Source organism: Opisthocomus hoazin, chromosome Z, assembly GCF_030867145.1.
Source record: "Opisthocomus hoazin isolate bOpiHoa1 chromosome Z, bOpiHoa1.hap1, whole genome shotgun sequence".
Lineage (NCBI taxonomy): Eukaryota > Metazoa > Chordata > Aves > Opisthocomiformes > Opisthocomidae > Opisthocomus > Opisthocomus hoazin.
Window position 1 is genome coordinate 80,287,834 of NC_134454.1, and position 21,640 is coordinate 80,309,473.

Consider the following 21,640-nt stretch of genomic DNA (forward strand, 5'->3'; position numbering starts at 1 on the left):
TGACAGTATAATAGGTACTGTCAGTGTTACACTCCCAGAGCCTGTATGTGTGGTAAGAAATATCTGGTGTCTGGAAAACAGACTTTAAAGTGTTGTAATTTACATTTAATTGACCACAATTAATTATCTAAATAAACTGGATATATGATGCCTTACATTTCTAACACAGATTCCACTAGGGAGGTTTTTCAAAGACCATCAGACCATGGAGGAGGATACAGGTATTTCGGGAATGAACTTTAAAGCCTCCAACACGAGACAGTACACAGAACAGCCTCTAAAAATGTTAGAAGAGTGAATAAATTAGGCTCCTTAACACTATAAGATCTGAAGACCATAAGATTTTTCTACATGTAACTCCTTTTAAATGAAAAAATCGTGGCTGTGACAGACCAAAACTTAGAGACAAATATCACATATTTAAGATTTCTACATTTTAAAATCTCCAGAGGCTGGGAATTTACCATGTGCCAGAATTAATTGTTCTCAATTACCCATCTGCTGTTAAAAAGCCACACTTTGTCTGGCCTGAATTCATGTAACTCCAGCTTTTCTTTGATCTTGTTACATCATTTGTCTGGCAGATTAAAGATCCCTTTGTTACATGATCTGCTTTCCCAATATAGGGAGTTAACAGACTGCAATCCAACTACCTAATAGGCTTTTCTTTGACTAGTTGAACAAACCGAACTCCTTGAATTTGTTTCCCAGGTCAGTCATCCTGTTCTTAGATCATTCTTTCATTCTTTTTTGAACCCTTCCTAGTTTATCATCCTTCTCCTTGGCATGTCACCAGCAGTGAGTGTGCCCTTCCACGGTGGTCATTCCAGCACTAAATAAAAAAGGCTCTTGTGGCCTCTCAGTTCCTTTGCAACACAACACCCCCCCCCCATTGACCCAAGGATCTCTGCTGCAGTGCAGTATTGGGGTTTCATGACAAGCTTTTTTTTAAACCACTGTTCCTCAGGATAGGGCTCCCACCCTGCATGGTTGCAATACTTGAATTTCTTTGAATGTACGCTTGGACAATATAACGCAGAGTGGTGCCTTGTACTCAGCTACAAAGGGATCTAAATTGCTCTTTGATCTGATTGTTCCATTTGCCTCTGAGGCAAGCATATCAAAAGTCATTAATAACTAAAATCATAGAATCATAGAATGCTTTTGGTTGGAAGGGACCTTTAGACGTCATCTAGCCCAATCGCCCTGCAGTGAGCAGGGGCATCTTCAACTAGACCAGGTTGCTCAGAGCCCCGTCCAACCTGGCCTTGAATGTTTCCAAGGGTGGGTCATCAATCACCTCGCTGGGCAACCTGTTCCTGTGTTTCACCACCCTCATGGTAAAAAATGTCTTTTCTCCCAGATATTTGTCTCATCAAAGCATTTTATCAGCAGTTATTTTCTGTTTATTTCTTCTTCATGGGTGAAAACATAGATTAGCATTAGATTTGAGACTGCCAGCATGGCTTCACCAAGGGCAAGTCCTGCCTCACCAACTTAGTGGCTTTCTATGATGGCATGACTAGATCAGTGGACAAGGGAAGAGGTATGGATGTGATCTATCCGGACTTCTGTAAAGCCTTCAACACAGTCCCTCACAACATCCTTCTCTCTAAATTGGAGAGATACGGACTTGATGAGTGGACTGTTTTGTGGCTAAGGAATTAGCTAAGGAATTAGTTGGATGGTCGCAGCCAGAGGGACTGGTCAATGGTTCAATGTCCAAATGGATGCCAGTGACAAGTGGTGTCCCTCAGGGGTCCGTACTGGGACCTGTGCTGTTTAACATCCTCATCAATGACATGGACAGTAAGATTAAGTGCACCCTCAGCAAGTTTGCAGATGACACCAAGATGAGCGGTGCAGTTGACACACCAGAAGGACGGGATGCCTTCCAGAGGGACCTGGACAGGCTTGAGAAGTGGGCCTGTGTGAACCTCATGAGGTTCAACAAGGCCAAGTGCAGGGTCCTGCATCTGGGCTGGGGCAACCTCTGCTATGAATACAGGGTGGGAGATGAAGGGATTGAGAGCAGTCCTGCCAAGAAGGACTTGGGGGTGCTGGTGGATGAAAAGGTGAACATGAGCTGGCAATGTGCACTTGCAGCCCAGAAAGCCAACCGTATCCTGGGCTGCATCAAAAGCAGCGTGGCCAGCAGGTTGAGGGAGGGGATTCTGCCCCTCTGCTCTGCTCTGGTGAGAGCCCACCTGGAGTCCTGTGTCCAGCTCTGGAACCCTCAGCACAGGACAGACATGGACCTGCTGGAGCGGGGCCAGAGGAGGCCACAAAAATGATCCGAGGGCTGGAACACCTCTCCTGTGCAGAAAGGCTGAGTCAGGGCTGTTCAGCCGGGAGAAGAGAAGGCTCTGGGGAGCCTTATTGTGGCCTTTCAGTACCTGAAGGGGCCTATAGGAAAGATGGGCAAAATATTTTCAGCAGGGCTTGTTGCGACAGGGCAAGGAGTAATGGCTTTAAACTAAGGGAGGGTAGATTTAGACTGGATATAAGGAAGAAATTGTTTACAATGAGGTGGTGAAACACTGGCACAGGTTGCCCAGAAGACGTGGTCGATGCCCCATCCCTGGAGACATTCAAGGCCAGGCTGGATGGGGCTCTGAGCAACCTGGTCTAGTTGAAGATGTCCCTGCTCACTGCAGGGCGGATGGGCTAGATGACATCTAAAGGTCCCTTCCAACCGAAAGCATTCTTTGATTCTATGATTTTAGTTATTAATGACTTTCGATATGCTTGCCTCAGAAGCATCTGATCACTACATTTTGTTTCCTGACTTTTTTCACCAGCAGCCTCTTTTAATTAATACATTGTAGTCCTAGAAAAATCCTTACAGCTATTAAAAAGTCACATAGCACAAACAGCACTCCTAAATTAATACAGAGCAGGCCCATGTCCTCCAGGGTCTTCCATTTTGATTGTGGGTGTACCCAGTGTCCATACAAATGTTCTTCAACAATTCACAAACAAGACTTACATATTCCTTTTTAATTTTTTCCTTGTACTTATTTTGTTGATGCTTGTTTTCTGTATTGTAATAATCCCCTACAGTAGCAACTTTGCATATAACTTGGCAAGGCTTCAGGTTGTCTGATATAACAAATACAATCAACTAAAATCACTGGCAACTAAGCAACCATTATGTTTTACATCTGTGATAAGGGTTTTTTTTTTCTCAACATAAATTCACCACTGATAGTTGGGTCTCACTAACTATTATATCAACTGCCATTCATAAGTGGCATCACCAGCATCTGCAAAAGGTGACAGTCATTCAACTTACAGTACAAATACCCAAAACGTCAATAAACAATACATTCACTGAAAGGAAACACTTAGCCATCATGTTGGCACAATGCAGTTCTCAAACCTGTTACCAAAACGTCCGAGTGAACCTCCTGGGTCTTCTTCCATTGAAGACGTATTTAATTTTATCAACTTCAGATCAGTGCTAGGCACATGCCTCTGAACAGACATGAGGACATTTTCACACAGCTGGAATCTGTTACAGTGCTTTATGCAAATGTAGGCCAAATAGCAAATTGAATCCAGACTGCAATACGAACTTCTTTTGAGGCGTGTGGGCCACAAGAATATCAGTCTTTTGTGCTATGGCACTCAGAAAACTTCAGTAGCTTTACTGTGAGGTCCCAAAAGGCTGAAACTTGCTGCTGAACCTGGTCCAGCACACAAGCCGTTCTGTGACTGGGGAGCTGCCAGCCCCCACTCTCCAGCGCAGTCCCCTCACATGAATTGCATGTGCACATAGTCTTCTACAAGAAAAGGAATTTCATCTAAGCAATCTAAAATAATTTTTCTCTCTCTGACAAGGTTTTCTAGTCTCTATTCTCAATATAAAAATAAACTCATGTAGCTTAGAGAAAGATTAGCGGGGAACTCCAATCCCGGAAGCCTTCTCTGGCTGTTTTGGGAACATAATTTAAATACATAAACATCTCCAAAGCCACCTGGAAAAGATTTCCTGTGAGCTGGTTCAGAGATCTGAATTTGTTAGGCAGGATTCAATCCTCTTAGAGCTTTTACTTAAAGCTCTTCAGTCTTTCATCACAAAATACCAAATTTAATAGCAGCTTGTTATGTAAATCCAGTCCAGACTATCATCTTCCACATGCTGCATCACAACCTTTAAGCCTACCACTGCAGAGGAGAAAATTACGCACAAACAAACACCTGGTACAATTTGCAACACTAACTCTCCTTAAGCCTACAGCCTATACCATTAAATCAGAATTTTCAGGCTTTTAGGGTTCTCCTTCTCAAACATACACTTCTGTCCTTGTCACAAGGACTGCCTAGCATCCGTAGCACTTTGCTCTCCTGGGTTCCAGGAATTACATTGCATGCAATCTTCTTTAAGTGGACTAAGATTAGTCCTCAAACCCACGTTTTAAAACAAGTAGTAGCTTCTGTGGAGATGGACTAATAACTTTTTGAAATAATTTTCAGTTCTATTTTCTATGACTTGCTAACTTGCCTGTGAATTTCAGAGAGCTGAGCTCCATAAACTGTTACTTCCACAATATGACTGAGATCTCACGCAAAACTTGAAGTGTTTATCTACATTTCAAGATCAGATAAAGCTTTAAAGCTTCTAACAACTAGTGTTATGGGTTTGCATGGCAAGGTTTTGGTAGCCGGGGGGGCTATAGGGGTGGCTTCTGTGAGAAGCTGCCAGAAGCTTCCCCCATGTCTGATAAAGCCAGTGCCAGCTGGCTCTAAGATGGACCCACCGCTGGCCAAGGCCAAGCCAAGCAGCGACGGTGGTAGCGCCTCTGTGATAACATACTTAAGAAAGGGAAGAAAACAAACTGCGGAGAAACTGCAGTGAAGAGAGAGGAGTGAGATGATGTGAAAGAAACAACTCTGCAGACACTAAGGTCAGTAAAGGAGAGGGGAGTAAGTGCTCAAGATGCCGTAGCAGAGAGTCTTCCCTTGCAGCTCGTGTTGAAGACCATGGTGAGGCAAGTTGCCCCCTGCAGTCCATGGACGTCCATGGTGGAGCAGATATCCACCTGTAGCCTGTGGAAGGAACCCCACACCGGAGCAGGGGGATGTCCGAAGGAAGCAGTGACCCCGTGGGGAGCCCGTGCTGGAGCAGGCTCCTGGCAGGACCTGCGGACCCGTGGAGAGAGGAGCCCACGTCGGAGCAGGTTTGCTGGCAGGGCTTGTGATCCCGTGGGTGACCCACGCTGGAGCAGACTGTTCCTGGAGGACTGCACCCCGTGGAAGGACCCACCCTGGGGCAGTTCATGAAGAGCTGCAGCCCGTGGGAAGGACTCACTTTGGAGAAGTTTGTGGAGAACTCTCTCCCATCAGAGGGACCTCACGCTGGAGCAGGGACAGGGTGTGAGGAGTCTTCCCCCTGAGGAGGAAGGAGCGGCAGAGACAGCGTGTGATGAACAGACCACAACCCCCATTCCCCGTCCCCCTGCACCGCTTGGGGAGGGGGAAGGAGGGAGAGAAACGGGATCGAAGCTGAGCCCGGGAAGAATGGAGGGGTGGAGGGAAGGTGTTTAAAGATCTGGTTTTATTTCTCACTATCCTACTCTGATTCGACTGGTGACAAGTTAAACACTCTTTTCTCCCCAAGTTCAGTCTGTTTTGTCCGTGACAGTAACTGGTGAGTGATCTCTCGCTGTCCTTATCTCCACCCTCGAGCCTTTCTTCTCCCCTGTCCAGTTGAGGAGGGGGAGTGATAGAGTGGTTTTGGTGCACACCTGGCATTTATCCAGGACAAACCAAAACAGTAGTTAACATGAATTAACGATCAGACTCTATCTGTATGCAGTCAGATTCTTTCAGTGTGAGGACCCCAGTCCTGCTGAATCATCTCACCTATTACTTACATCCCCAGATTTATGGAGAGGGTAAATGTCTTGCCAAAGCTCCCATTCCTCTTGTCAGGATGACTGATGAAATAACTGTGCTAAAGAATATATCTGTGTATTTCCTCAGCATTCAGTTAAGTACATCATAATATTTGCTTTTAAAACTTATATGACATAGAATTATCAGAGCACATACTAGCTGGATTAAAAACTGGTTCACTGCCAGAGCCTAAAGTAGAGCTCTAAACAGAAAGAAATGAACCGAGATGGTTTCCAGGGCAGATTCCCAGGCATCAGTTCTTAGTCCAGCACGGATTAATATTTTTGGTTTGATCTACATAATGATGCAGAATGTTTGCTGAGAGACCCTGACGATGACACAACAATGGGTGGCATGCATAATTGAGAAACTAGGTGAGTATGCCTGGTTATGGCATTTGCACTGAAGAAGAATGTGGGTACACTGGAGAAAGGTTAAAGAAAGTTCACTCAAATAACACAGCAAATGGAAAACAAATTTTGAGTATGGCTTGATGAGTTCAGCCTAAAGAAGAGAAAAATGAGAGGCGTCTTCACCAATGCATGTGGGCACTTACACCACTTACAGAGAAGGGACTTGCTGAAAAGGCTTTTTAAGCTTACTGCCAAGAGAATTATGAGCTTCAAGGGCTAAAAGTTGAAGTAAGACAAATTCAACCTTGAAATGAGATACCATTTACCAGGGGGCAGACCAATGCAAAGTTGGAACACTACAGCAGAGAGGTGAAGGACTCATCATCAGATGGGAGTTTTGACAAGAAAACTGAACATCATTCTAAAAAATACGCTTTGACCCACTTTTAAGAAAAATCCTCCAGCGAGCACATGAAGGTAGGATGGGATCCAGCCCTGTTGTCCATTACTTTCTTTCTTGACTCCAACAAGAAGATCATCCTCCCCACACTCAGAACACTTCTAGGCTTGCCTTCAGAGAGTAATGATCACAGCTTACAGTTCAGTGCTTTGATTGCTCATCTATTTGGATCAGGAAGGAAAGTTTTCCTAACACTTAGTCCAGCTCCCAGATTTCCATTTTCTCCAAGTTTGTCTTAATGAACAGACTGTCCATAGCTGAAGAGAAGGTACGTGGCAGGGCAGGGCACAATTCTGCAGTGATACAGTAAGCGCTTTCTGATGCCTGGCACAAGTGTCTTGCTTACATGCTCATGATCCTACACTCTGCCTCAGAAAGTATCTGCCCTAACCCAGATTGCCAAGACTTTAATGTCTCAACGTCTCGCTACAGCATCATGAGGTAAGAACCACTCTTGGAAACCATCAGGGTACAGGGTGTATAACAAATTTCCTTCCTTTGGAAGAACCTGGATACAGGGTACCTTGTCCTCTCCTATCAGGGGAGGGCTCACAGGCCCTGATCCTGATTGACAGCGGACTTCAACCGCCGAGAATTCTGCTGGAAAAATGGCACAGTGAACTGCAAGCAGTCCAGGAAATGACTGGAGTGTATTGAGGAAACCTCCTCGTACACGTGATGGAGAGCCCAACCAGAGGAGAGGCACCGCTGGACCTGTTCTCCACAAGTGCGGAAGAACTTATCGGAGAGGTCAAGCCTGGAGGTAACCTGGGCTGCACTGATCATTCCCTGGTAGAATTCTCAATCTTGAGGGGTACAGGATAGGTAAAGAGTAGAATCAGGACTCTCAACCTCAGAAAGGCAAACTTTTTGGCTGTTTAGGGCACTAGTGCATGTGATCCCCTTGGGAAACCGCCCTCAGAGATAAAGGAGTGAATGAGAGATGGGAGGTATTTAAAGATATATTTCTTAGGGTGCAAGATCTCTCAATCCTGATGCGCAAGAAGTTCGTCAGGGAAGGCAGGAGGCCATCTTGGCTAAGTCAGGACCTCTTCACCAAACTAAAACACAAAACCAAAATGCATAGGTAGTGGAGGCAGGGGTATACTTCCTGGGGAGATTACAGGGATATGGCCTGAGGGTGCAGGGAGGGGATCAGGAAAGCCAAGGCACACCTGGAGCTGAACTTAGCTAGGGACATAATAAATAACAAGATGAGTTTCTTCAGGTACATAGGACAACAAAGGAAGATGAAAGAAACTGTGCCCCCTTGATGAGCGAAACAGGACACCTGGCTAGAACTAACATGGAGAAGGCCAAGGTACTCAAAAACTTTTTTACCTTTGTCTTCACAGGCAAGTGCTCAAGCCATGCCACCCAATTCACAGAATCCAAAGTCAGGGACTGGAAGAATAAAGTACTGCCCACCATGGGAGAAGATATTTTTTACGACCAACTAAGGAACCTGAAGGCGCATAAGTCCATGGGATCTGATGAGATGCATCCATGGGTCCTAAGCGAACTGGTGGATGAAGTGCTAAGGCTAAGCCACTCTCCATCATATTTGAGAAGCTGTGGCAGTCTGGTGAAGTTCCTACTGACTGGAGAAGGGGAAACATAACCCTCATTTTTATAAAGGGGAAGAAGGAAGACCTGGGGAACTACAGGCAGTCAGTCTCACCTCTGTGCCTGGCAAGATCATGGTGCAGATCCTCCTGGAAACTGCTGAGGCACATGGAAAACAGAGAAGTGATTCGCGACAGCTAACATGGCTTCACTAAGGGCAAGTCGTGCCTCTACAAATTTCATGGCCTTCTATGACAGGGTTACTGCATTGGTGGATAAGGGAAGAGCAACTGACGTCATCTACCTGGACTTGTACAAAGCATTTGACATTGTCCCACATGACATCATTGTCTCTAAACTGGAGAGAGGTAGATTTGACATGCAGACCACTTGGTGGATAAGGAATATACATACAACAGACTGTTAAAAACTAGAGCAGTTGTCTAGTGCTCTCAGTGTAGTTTTTAACAGCCTGTTGTATCATTTGATTTTCCCAGAGGCTGGTGCATGACAGGGGGTGTGATATACCCACTCAATACCATGCTCTGCAGTATCTTAACTACCCAAGGATGTTCAAGATACTGAAAAGTTATTGCAATGGGGGAAGAAACATCATGGAAGGTAGCAAAATTGCCATTCTGAAAACTCTCAGAAGAAAAAGTATAACTGCTAATTATCTCCACCAGGTGGTACCCAAATATCAGTAATAGATTCAGCACAAAGCACAAACACCAGATTAAGGCCAAGGTCAGTGCTCTAATAACAAATCTCACAAAGAAAACATCATTAGTCATTGCAGAGTACAGCAACTTGCAAAAGCCAACATCAATCTTTGACATGCACAGCAAAAATGAGAGCACGATGAATCAATATCACGACTTGCAACTGTTAATAGATATAAATCCCTTACTATGCTCTGATCAGATTTGCTTTAATCTCAACCCTTCAAGCTCCACGTTGGGCACCAAAAAGGACTGTCATGGTTTAACCTGGCGGCTGGCAACTAAGCACCCAACAGCCATTTGCTCACTCCTCCCCTCCCCGCCCCCAGCAGGACTGGGAGAAGAAATGGACAGAAGGTAAAACTCGTGGATTGAGATAAAGACACTTTAATGAGGCAATAAAGTAAATACTAATAATGATAATAACAATGATAATAATGACTACGCAAAACAAACTATACACAATACAATTTTTCTCACCACCTGATGACCCATTTGCAGCCAGTCCCCAAGCAGCTATCGCGGAACCTGAAAAACTGTGAATGTCATAAATTTCACAAAATTCCCAAAAAAGACCAAACTCCTGGAAAAGTTCGAACTCCCAGCCAAAAGCAGATTCATACTCATGGAAAAGAGAAAAGCAGATTCCTGCCCCCTGGCCAACCCCCATTCATAAACTGAGTATGATGTCTACGGTGTGGAATATTTCCGTTGTCAGCTTGGTGATCTGCCTGGCTGTGCTCCCTCCCAGCTCCTGCACACCTGCTCTTGAACTGAATATGGGAAACTGGAAGAAGTCCTTGATTTCACAGCAACAACTGAAAATAGTATCAACATTCTTCTTGTGCTAAATCCCAAATATAGCAGCTACTGGGAGGAAAATTAACTCTATCCCAGCTGAAACTGGGACATGGTTGCACTCCCTGTTGCGGTCAACTACTCGATGCTCAGGTGGAGACTAATGAAGAGCGATGTCCTTCAAGTGTCTGTAATGAGATCAGTATTATTTAATTTATTTCTTGGGGATATGGACAGTGGGATAGAGGGCACCCCCAGCAAGTTTGTGTAGGACATCAAGCTGAGTAGTGCAGTTGATACTTTAGATGGAAGTGATGCCATCCAGAGGGACCATGACTGGCTAGAGAGTTGGGCACGTGCAAACCTCATGAAGTTCAACAAGGCCAAATGCAAGGTCTTGCACATGGGTTGGGGCAATCCTAAACACGGATACAGGCTGGGCGATGAATGGATTGAATGCAGCCCTGTGGAGAAGGTCTTGCAGGTATTGGTGGATGAAAAACTGAATATGAGCCAGCAACGTGCGCTCGCTGTGCAGAAAGTGAAATGTATCCTGGTCTGCATCAAAAGAACTGTGGCCAGCTGGTTGAGGGAGGGGATTCTGCCCCTCTACTCTGCTCTAGTGAGACCCCACCTGGAGTACTGCGTTCAGCTCTGGAGTCCTCAGCATAAGAACGATATGGACTTGCTCGAGCAGTTCCAGAGGAGAGCCACGCAGATGATCAGGGGACAGGAGCACCTCCCATATGATGACAGGCTGAGAGAGTTGGGGTTGTTCAGTCTGAAGAAGAAAAGGCCTTACAGCAGCCTTCCAGTACTTAAAGAGGGCCTACAGGAAACATGGGGAGGGACTCTTTATCATAGAGTCTACTGATAGGATGAGAGGTAATGATTTTAAACTGAAAGAGGGTAGATTTAGATTAGATAATAGGAAGAAATTCTTTCCTGTGAGAGTGGTGAGGCCCTGGCACAGGCTGCCCAGAGAAGCTGTTGCTGCTCCCTCCCTGGCAGTGTTCAAGGTCAGGCAGGATGGGGCTTTGAGCAATGGGGTCTAGTGGATGGTGTCCCTGCCCATGGCAGGGGGGTTGGAATGAGATGATCTGTAAGGTCCTTTCTAACCCAAACTGTTCTATGACTCCATGATTCCTTACTCACTCCTCTCAAATTCATATTTGGCAGAGAAATATTTTGCTAGAAAACAAAGTATTTGGCCTAGCAGAAGTCTTTGGGGCTTGGAACAGGTTGTGTAGGATCCTAAGTGGAGTGTAATATAGAGCTGATCTTCACTTTCATTAAATCTTTGGAGTGAACAGTGGATTGGTAATTCTCTACTAATTATTTTTTCCACTGTTTGCGTTCTAGACAGATGGGGCCCAGACTTCTTGCACAAAAAGAGGGAGAGGAAAATGGCATAACTCCAAACATACTCTCTCAGTCCCTGCAGGATGACTTTTAGCCTCTAGAAGTGTGCTAGTTTTGTTACCAGCCATTTTATTTATTTTAATCTCTAATTTAAATGCTTGATTCTGCAAATACTCATCACCCGTTATGGCGTGTAATAATAAATCCTCCTTTCAGTTGTCTATGCAGAATCAGATCCTGTCCAAGAAGCTGCCTGCAAGGTAGGAGAAGCATGTTCCTTGACCCTGCCAATCTTATTTATCATTCATCTTGCTATCTTGTCCACACTGCCCTTCCTGGAGAGAACATTTCTCAGCGTTACTGAGGAGCTAGCTCCTTGAGCTGTACTTCACTGTTTTACTGCACCCTTGTAGAGTACTGAGGATGAATAGATTCAATTGACTTGAAGAGTGGCAGAACTGCTGACAGATGAGACCTCCAGCAGAGCAGTGAAGCACAGAGGTGAGGAGAAAGGTGCAGCAGCTTGCTGTTACAGTCACTAGGCTCATTTTCTTTTCTCCCTGTTCCCTCTGTAACACCCTGAGCATGTCCCATTTGGGAATATCTTCATTGCAATGACCATCCATCAGCCTCAGTGGAGGGCAGTAAATAAAAGAATATCCATGTTCACTGGCAGTGCACTTGAGAAATGGGAAAACACAACACTGTCCAGTAAATACACCCAGTCTGTTTACCTGACACTACATTGTAGAAGAGTGCAATAAGAGCTGGCCTGTGGTCTCAGTGTTCAACCATGACTCCTTTGCACCAGAGAGCCTCAAGACATCTACTAAATACCAACTCATGCCTGTGAAAGCTCTGGCCCAGATTTTACACCAACTTAGCTCAGTCACAGAATCATAACAACTCTTATTTTGGATGCAGTCCCCTTTTCAGACCCAGCACTGTGAAGAACTGTGAACCTTTGCCAGATACCGCAGACTGCCAGTGTTTTCAGTGTGAGTCCATACTCCTCACCCATGCTTGTGACTGTCACTGAGTGCAGAGAAACAGTAGGATAAAATACATTGGCCATACAGATTCTGTTTTTCCCTACTCACCTCAAGTGCTGACAGAGGGAACTGCACAGACAAAGCCATCTCTGAAGGCTGTCAGAGGCACACTTGCTTCTGGAACATGAACTGAGGTGATTGCTAAGACCTGAGCTTGCGTTTGTGGTGCTCCCATCAGCAAGGCAGAACACAAGCCTAACACGCATCACAGACTCCTCGAACCCTGAACTGCAGGCTGCCAGCGTAGCCAGAGAACCAGCAATCTCATTTATGCAAAAACAAAACCAGAAAGACAGCTCCTCCTGATGGGAATAAAGATTATTTCCAGCCAAGCAGCATAGATCCTGAATTGCAAATTACAATAACAATATTTCCTTGTTCAGAAGTGACTGTCTCATGCCAAAGAAACGCCATTAGCATCAGAAACCCCATCCAAATAAATCACTGGTGAAAGCTCCAGAAATGGGATACAAAAGGAAGGGAGAGGCTAGGGCCCTCTTTGTAACAAACTCGCCATGCTGGAGTGAAATAGACCCACAGTAAACAAGGGGCCTTTTGTTTCAAAAAGTATACTTTGGGCAGTAGGAGAAATGTGTTACTTGTACCTTGGCAGTACTCCCAAATGCAAGCTGAACAAAGGACTGGTGACGTAATTAGGCCCACTGCAGACCCAAAGATCTGGATTCTGTTCCTGGCTCTACCACAGCCCCTGTGTGACTCCAGGGTTATTTCCCCTGGCCAGGACTCATCTTGCCTCACTTTAGCCATCTAAGAGACAGGCATCTAGGCTAGGTGCGCTGCCTAGGCTCACTCTGCTGTCCATGGGAAGGACTACTGGGCTCCAGGCTTACGACAGGATGGATGGCCTCTGGATGTGCTGATCTCTCACTGCTGACTAAAGGAGAAGGTAGGGCAGAGAATCAGCTCCTAGCTGTTAGCTGGCCACAGCTGGCTGAGATGAAGTATGCCCTCAGTGTCTGCTACAAAAATGGGATAAGAAGTCCTCTGGATCTCTTGCCCACTTAGATGGCAAGCCACTGACTTAGGGGCTGCCTTCCTCTGCATCTTTGCACTGCCCTTGCCACAATGGACCCTGGCAGAACTAACACAAACAACAAATACTTCTGCACAATTCAGAAAGCGCACATCAGGGTCTTGCTTAGTTTAACAAGTTAGAATAACTGTCTGAACCGGCTAAGCAGGGAGGCTACCACCCTTGAGCTTGTGTCTCTCCTCTTGCGCCTGGATGACAGGGCATTGGGAAGGCACTGCCGCATTGCTACACTCTGAGCACAGGGTCTGTGAGCACAGCAAGATTTTGATGTGCTGTACAAGGTGAGGAATACACTTAGCACTTCTCACCATGCGTTCTTTTGCAAAGGCTGATCCTAATCTGCTCTTTCGAATAGCTGCTGCCTGCTGAATTAAAGAGATTGTTAGGCTTCTTGGCAAACTAACAGGAACGTTTTCAGGGCTCAGACTGGAGTGAACTTCAAGAGAAAAAACATCATTTTAAGAGGAGAATGAAATGTTGCAATATTGCAAGCAGAACGCAATACTTACTAGTATAAATGAAGACAACCCATCGGGTTTCATTGTCAGAGCATGGAGAAACACATAAGTATGACTATTTGGAACAACACCAAAGGTCCCTGTAGCCAAGAATCTTATTTCCAAGATACTGAGTAGCAACTGCTTCAATATTGTACGAATGTCAGCAAATATAGGTCTGTCTCCTGGTACATACTCAGAGCTTCCAGCAACTCACAGTTATGAACTTACTGAATCATATGGTTTGTCCTGCCAACAGCAAATTGGGCCTCCATTAATTTATCTAACCTCTTTTGAATCCACGTCTATCTGTCCTCCAGATCACAAAGGAAGGAAGTAAAGTTCTACAGTTTCATTATGTATGATATTATTCTGTTTTAAATTTGTCTTAGTCCTGCTACTCCATACTTTCATAAGGTCTCCCTCATTCTTGTGTTATTGGCAATAATAAACATTTGACCTCCTTTGACATTCTCCATGCCACTCAGGATTCTACAGAACCACACCAAGTCCCTCCCCCTTGTCTGCTACAAGAGTCCTGGTCTGTTTATGCTCTCTAATACAAAAGTCTTTATACATATTTCTGTTCATCCTTTCCTGGACCTTGTTTAATCCTTCCACAGCATAACGCATACCTCTTCAGAGTTCACATCCAGAACTGCACACAGTAATCAACATGTCAGTTTATCACAAATTGTTTTGTTCTCTTTCTAGTTTTCTATCATTGTTCCTACTGCTGCTTAATATGTAGTTTTCTATTTTGGTTCCAGTGTATCCAGAAGTCTTGTTTTCTTTTTCTTTCATAGTCATTCCCATCAGTTTTTGTTTTGCCTTTTTGACTACTGCTGAGCATTACCAAGTGTTTGAAAAGAAACACGTACTTGAATGACTTCAAGATCACTCTCCTGAATAACAACAATCTCCTTGAAGCCCAGTGCTCAGATTTTTATCCCACATGCACTGTATTCCTCAACAAAGAATTTTTTTAGTCGTTTTATCACAGATGAGAGCCCTCAGTGCTCATTCAGAAAAAGGTGTTCCCTTAAAATAAATACCAAACAACTTGCCTTGGCAGTGCAGGAAATTCACATCAGATTCTAACCCTCAGCCCAAAGAACACTAGAACAAATGTCCACCTGTAATTTGCAAGCACATATAGCTGAAGTGAAATGTCTGGTGGGCAAAGATGTAGCTACTGGTAAGGCTCTCTCTTAGGCTCCTCCACTCTCTGTCCTCCACAAATAATTCCTAGGGCTGAGGTATTTAGGGTAAAAAATTTTAGTGCCTATCATGCTATCTGCAATTCTCAACCACTGGTTAACTGTAGCACCATGACTGATCTTTATTTCAAGCCAGAAGGACAATTATTAGTGCCTACAGAAGAGTCAGCTTTTACTTAAATAAAATGGTAACACGCAGAGAAGCAGGACTGTACTGCAGTCTGACTGTTCTGCAGTCTGTCTTCTTCTCGCAGCAAGGAGAAGGCTCTGCGTCCTTTGTGGTACTGTTCTTTTCTCAGCCTCTCTCTGCTTTGTGTCGGAGTTAATGGTAAGATCTGGAGGGACATCTTTGCAAGGAGCAGATGCCAAGTCCCAGAGGCACTCTCAGGGGATCTGAAAAATTTGTTGAGTAGTCTCCAGAGAAGATAATGTTGAGGAGCCAGCACTACCTCTAGGAGAAAGACCCCAGGAAAACTTGTCTCAAACTGGTCTCCTCCCTTTGACAATTTCTTTGGGAAGCAGTGGTCGTGAGTGGGAACTACCAGAATGCTGCCCCCTGCCTAAGAAGCTATTCATGATAGTCAGCACTTCAGGTAGAGCTAGAAAGTAGAAGAGAGTGAAATTACCGAAGAGAGAATGTTTATTCACAGTGGCATTACCATCCCATCTACACAGCAGTAAAGGGGGAGATGTGAAGGCAAGAATTTAGAATACAGCTGCCAGTGTGTCTGTAAGCAACAAAAGACATGGAACAGGAGGAAATGCAAGGCTGTTGATATGTATTTCCATGTTGTAATAAAAAATAAAAATATAAACTCAGCAGATAGATGTAATGCATACAGCAAAACAACTAAACAGGTGAGAAAACATCAATTTGTTAGAATTCTTTTCCGTTTCCTGAAAGTGAGAGCAATAATAACGGACAGAGATTAATACGGAGTAACACAGCAACCCCTGAACCTTATGTTCAGTGCTACTCAAAATTATCCCATGTCCAATCTCAGACAGTACAGCAGGCAAAGTGCCTTTTCACAACAACCAGGCCTGATGTGCCCTAATGGAGAGGTTATCCTTTGAGGCACCCCTGTAAGGTGTTTCCTAACAAGCAAGCAACGAGTTTACACTTAGAGAAGTCTCTCATGATTAGCTTCTGGCAAAACACAACATATCTGGTCTTTTAGCAATTAGAAGGGCAGGAACAGAGAAATCAGTGCCCATCAAGTAAGATAAAAATGATTAAGTGGTGCTTCTAGAGGCAAGTCCTTGACCAAAGGGAGACTCAGCACTGTCATAAGCCAAAAGCCCTGGCTAATGCTGCCTATGCCTATGCATTTCTGAATGCTTTTGTCATGGAATCCCTATCTTGAGTTAAATCTCAGTTTAGAGCTTTGAATCAGGTGAGTCCTTGCTATGACATGTAATCCACACCCCAGAGTATTATATGATTTGATCTCAGTGCACCTGTTTATTATTGTAAATCTCTCAGTGATCCTTTTGCATTTGTTACTTACAAGAGCCATACCCCACTGCAAATAGGTCCTTGTACTTTGGATTCCTGTAATGAGAAAAAACATGTAAGATTGCATTTATTATTAAGCATACAGTTGTACAGAAATGCACAGTGTTTCACCATAATATCAGAGTCCATTCTCACTGGACTGTATACAGTCCGAGGGCTTGACCCTTTGAACACATGGGCTACAGAAGTCTGTGCATGAGTAATTCTTTCAGATTTAAGATGCATAAGAAAATAGAACATCAGAAGACCACAGCAGTAGAAGAAAAGGATAAAAAGGACACAGACAGACATTATGTCAATCTCTGGAACTTCTTATCCATTTCATAATCATGGAAAGTTTATTTTTAAAAATGAGGTCTTTGAGGAAAGGAAAAAGGCAGGAATGTGTCGATTTCCATCTTTCAGGGGCAAGAACAAAGGAGTTTCTAAGCCACAACAGAAGAATACCCAACAAACTTACTTTCCCTACCTGTTATTAAATAATGAGGGGATGCTTCAAGAGACAGCTATCAGTTCATGAATTCATGATCATTCCCATCGACGAGCAAGGAAAATTCCCTTCTGACCCAGCTGGTGAACAGCATACTTACTGAGGCTTACTGACTATGAGCAATTAGCCATCTACTATGTTTTCTGAGGTCTCTTTACTTGAAAAACATCTGCCTTCCTTACAATATCCACTGTGTGTGGACATTTACTTCAGGGTTTACATGGGATAAAGGTTAGTACTGTTGCTGTCCTTGAGCTCACAGAGCACAACCAGTGGTTAACAATTCTATGAAATGAATGTATGTGAAAATTATCTAATGAGTGTTTTCTCTGGCTTGCTATTCTGAAACGATAAAATAAACCATTTCTCTTTTCATTTCTCCTCTCCTTTTTCACTTAGGCAAATACCGAGGTATCCTAATGCTCTCGCTCTATCCACTAAATGCAGTGTCATCACTTACAATGTCAGAATAACAATTAAATTAGAAAAGCTTATTACATAAGGCAATTTGAGGTCATTCTCCAATTTCAAGGCCATTTTTCTTTTACCATTTCCTGGAGACAAGAATAACAGCAGCACAAACTACCTATAAAAGATGTCTTTCTCCCAATTTCATATGTCATTTTACTGTTATTTTGTAATTCTCACAGAACTGCATCCTTTATATTCTATTAAAGTATAATTACTGCAATGGCTTGAAAGGACAGACCAGTCCTGCTCTGTCTCTCCATAGATACTCTTTGGCAAGGCACAGATGTGTCGACACTGCCCCACAAACAAGTGAGAGGAGACCTAGCTGCAGGGGAGCACAAGGAAGGACCTGACTCTGTCTGTCTCATGCTCAGTGCATGAACCGAGCCAGTTCTGGGGAGATTCAAGCATGTTAGAAAGCAAAAGGACTCATTCAGGTTGGTGATGAGTGTTTTTTTCATGCTAACAGCTACGTCAGTAACATCTCAGAAAAAGAGAGTTAATTTGAAAGTATCAGTGATTGTTTTCGGACTGACCAGAAATAAATATGCAAAAGTTGACTGCAGGGTAAATGCCTACTAACATGAACTGTGTAAGATCCCAGTACACAAATATCACTGTTGTCTGGGCAGCAACTGAATATGTACCATGCATAAAGGTCTTGTCTGGCATCAGTGCTTCAGCGTCTTATAGTCTATGGTGATACTTATCAGGCGCATGCAATGTTTGCGCTTCCTTTTCTGCTGCTTCAGTTCTTTTGTGTTGATACTTGTCAAAAGTATACCCACTATCCCTTCTCCTCCCCTCAGCTATTCAGCATTGATTCCTACTGCATATTGTCCAAAGATATGACCTGTCTGTCACACCCTTCCCAAGTCAGGACTCTTTCTCGCTCTGCTAACTGCACCCACTTTGCCCTAGTGCTGCACAGAGCCTGCTGTGCCTTCACCTTTTGCTGAATGGCACAAGCCTTGAAAATTCAGCCTTACACAATGTGCCTTGCATCCAGAAGCACCAGGCACGTCTAGGTCCTGCCAAAGCAGCTGACTGTAATTATTTAAAACAGTGTTCCCAGAGAAACCAGCCCTGCCTTGTAAGGTGCCACGACATTCAATTCCACTCCCCTGAGAACTGCCGAGAGTGAGTTTGTAATAAAGAGATTTACCAGGAGATGGCGGTAACTGCAAGTCTCTTGGTTTTGTCATACTGGAACTTCCAGAGTGGGAGGAGGGTTCCTTGCTGGTCTCTGTATTCATCCGAGGCATCCTCAAAATACTTAAAATCTAAAACAAAAAAAAATCAAGGAAAAGGCCCCGGTGAATAAACAGGAAATAAATCAGCACGGTGTAGTGCCAGGGAAGCTTTAAAAAACACTTTTTCCTCACGGTCTCTGCACAGCCCAATTGTTAGTATAAAAACTGTCTCAGTCCATAAGTCTCAACTCCAAAACAGCACATAAGTGCTGTGAATGCGTTTTACCAAGCACCAAGTCCTCATACAAAAAAAGCTGATGATCTAAAAGCAGTTGAAGGATGAACAAGAAAGCAGAAGCCCAGGGTCAGGAGTGACCTCAGGCTACTCCCAGAGCGACCTGAGAAGCAGGGAGCTGAGCAGAGATAGCAAAACCCTTGCAAAATAACATTGAGACTGATAATGTCACCATGGCTGGGACCTGTATGCCAGCAGAAAGATGCTTGGCACTGGCTGCTGTCACCAGCACCTGCATCCAGGTGGCAAGTACCTGCTGAAGGAGGGAAGTGTCACAGGAGGGCAACGCTGACCAAACCTGCTGGCCCCAGCCTGCTCAGAGCAGGGCTGAAGTGGCATGCCCTTTGAATTCCTGCTCTCTGCTGTCCTGTGCACCTTGTGTGAGTCAGCAGGTTCCTAGCCCTGCTCACTTCAGCTGTGTTTCTGTATTCTTCTATTCCATTCCATTCCACCCTTGCACTCGTCAGCAGGAGTTCTGACTTGAGTCAGAAGAATCTCCCAGCAGGCCCATACCTTGTGCAATGTCATCAAATATGTTTTGATTCACCATCCGCTCCATTATTTTGGCAGCCTTTGAGATCTTGGTTATATCATCACTCTGTTGGAAAGGAAAACAAAGAGGAGAAAATGTATTTCCCATCTGTATACAAGCCCTTCATACTTTGTGCGACCAAAAAATTTTGACCCTGAATACAGGATAATTTGAAGCTCCTCACACCAGCAACTAATGATAAGGGCACTTGAATTAAGGCAATGACTTTATTATAATTTTAGGAGGATGTCATCCACAGCTGAGCCATAGTAACTTCAGTGTTTGTTCCTGATGTAGCTCAATTAGCAGTCACTTCTCTGTGAAGGCAGTTAGAGTCTGGTCTTCCTCAACTCATTCAAGCCACCTCACAATAGAATGAGATAAAAGCACACACATGATCCCACCCCCACCTCACTGGATACTAGTTCATTAGATTCAGTAATGAAATCACAGATGCTTGATCTCTACCTGGAGAGCTTCAAGGTCTCATGTGTTAAGTAAAGATCACAGGATTTAGAAATCCTTCAGTCAGTCACCGGGTAATTCCAACTTGATGCATTCACAGATGCATAAGCTCATACAATACATAATCAACATGCAAAGGACAGTTTTCTGCCCAACTCTTGTGGAAACTGTTTTGATACTGTGGAAAATCCCACCCTTCTGGCCAAGGAACACCACAAGTGGGCAAGCCTGCATATGTGAAGGTATGCAGATATATCTTCTGTGTGTGTATGCGCGATCACTAGCAAAATCCAAACTGGATTAACTGGCAAATAAGACAAGAAGTCTGAGTGCCAGCAACTGATAGGACGGATCTTAAAAGTTCCCAGACTGTGCTGGGCCATGAGTATGATATCTGCACAACTCTGCACAATGATGTGAGAATGCCAGGACATACGCACAGTCCTCTGACAGCACGCTGCTCTGAGGACCTGAACTGTCATCTACTGCTGCCGCAAAGGCCCATCAGTGTTTCAAAGCATTTCATCTTGGAACAACTGCTAGGGACTGACAGTTGCCAGCACAGCATGATTTCCTCCACAGTGACGACACTGAAAAGAAACTTGTCATCCTTGACACAGCTCAGAGAGCGCTGTGAACATGAAAAGAAAAAGTGAAATGACTTGCCAACACTGCACTACACAGTCACAGTCAGAACCAAGAACACAACTCCAGATGCTGCGCGTCCTGGCCCTCTGCTTCTTTCTTGGGGTCTGCACAGACTCACAGGAGACTGAGAGTCTCGCTGCAAAGCGCATGAAAACCAAAGGACTACACAAAGATAACAAGACAAAGAAGAAAAAAACAAATTCTATAATCTGCAACATTTTTTATAAATCCACAGTTTGCCTACTCCTTCAGTAACGTGTGTGGTTGTCTCCTCCCATCTCCAAAAGGATAAAGTAAAACTTAGAAGCAAGTTCAGAGAAGGGAAACAAGGACAGTCCAAGTCTGGAATGGTTTCTGTACCAGGAAAAAATGAGTAGCTGGGACTTGCCAGTCTGGAAAAGCGATGGCTCGGGAAGACATGAGACAGGTCTAAGAAATCCTAAATGGCCCAGAGACTCACTGTTCATTGTCTCTTCTGATACAAAAAGTAGGGGTGTCAAGTGAAGCTAGTGGAAGTCAAGTTCCAAATAAACGAAATGAGGTGACTCTTACGGAAGGATGACACATCTGTGAAACTCCTTGTCAAAGGGTGTCATAGATGCAAGCATTTTACATGGTTTCAAGGAAGATCAAAAAAGTACTTCCCTCCGTGTGCCAAAGCACATCAAGCTTAGTAAACAGCTGAAAACAGTTGAAAGCTGGAAGAATATTTGGTACTGGGGTAAACTCTTGCTGTGTTCTAACCCTTCTTTACACACTCACTTGTGGTTAGAGCCTTGATCTGGATCATTGTTCTCATGTTCTTCAGGTTTTCCCTTGGCCTGTGGGAGAACTTCTTGAGAACACCACAGAGAATTTACTGTCATGTTCAGAATTTAAGAAAGTGCAGGAAAAGATGTTTTCAAATTTTAACACAGCATGATATTCCCTAGACATTAGGAATTCATAAGTATTAAGAGAAATTAAAGAGGGAGACAAAGAGGATTCTTGAAATATCTCAGGTAGAAATCAATATTCTCAACAGCCGAGCTTTCTCTCTTTT

At 44.1% G+C, this 21,640-nt stretch overlaps 1 protein-coding gene across 1 annotated transcript in view; it reads right to left on the minus strand.

The window, feature by feature from the left end:
* DNAI1 (dynein axonemal intermediate chain 1) overlaps positions 1–21,640 on the minus strand; it is a 155,927-nt gene that overhangs the window by 99,355 nt on the left and 34,932 nt on the right. The window contains exons 10-12 of the mRNA XM_075411270.1: positions 19,467–19,551; positions 18,631–18,748; positions 16,497–16,540 (exon numbers count right to left, since the gene is read on the minus strand). Of these exons, the coding sequence (XP_075267385.1) occupies positions 16,497–16,540; positions 18,631–18,748; positions 19,467–19,551 (247 nt within the window). The remainder of the gene's footprint in view (positions 1–16,496; positions 16,541–18,630; positions 18,749–19,466; positions 19,552–21,640) is intronic.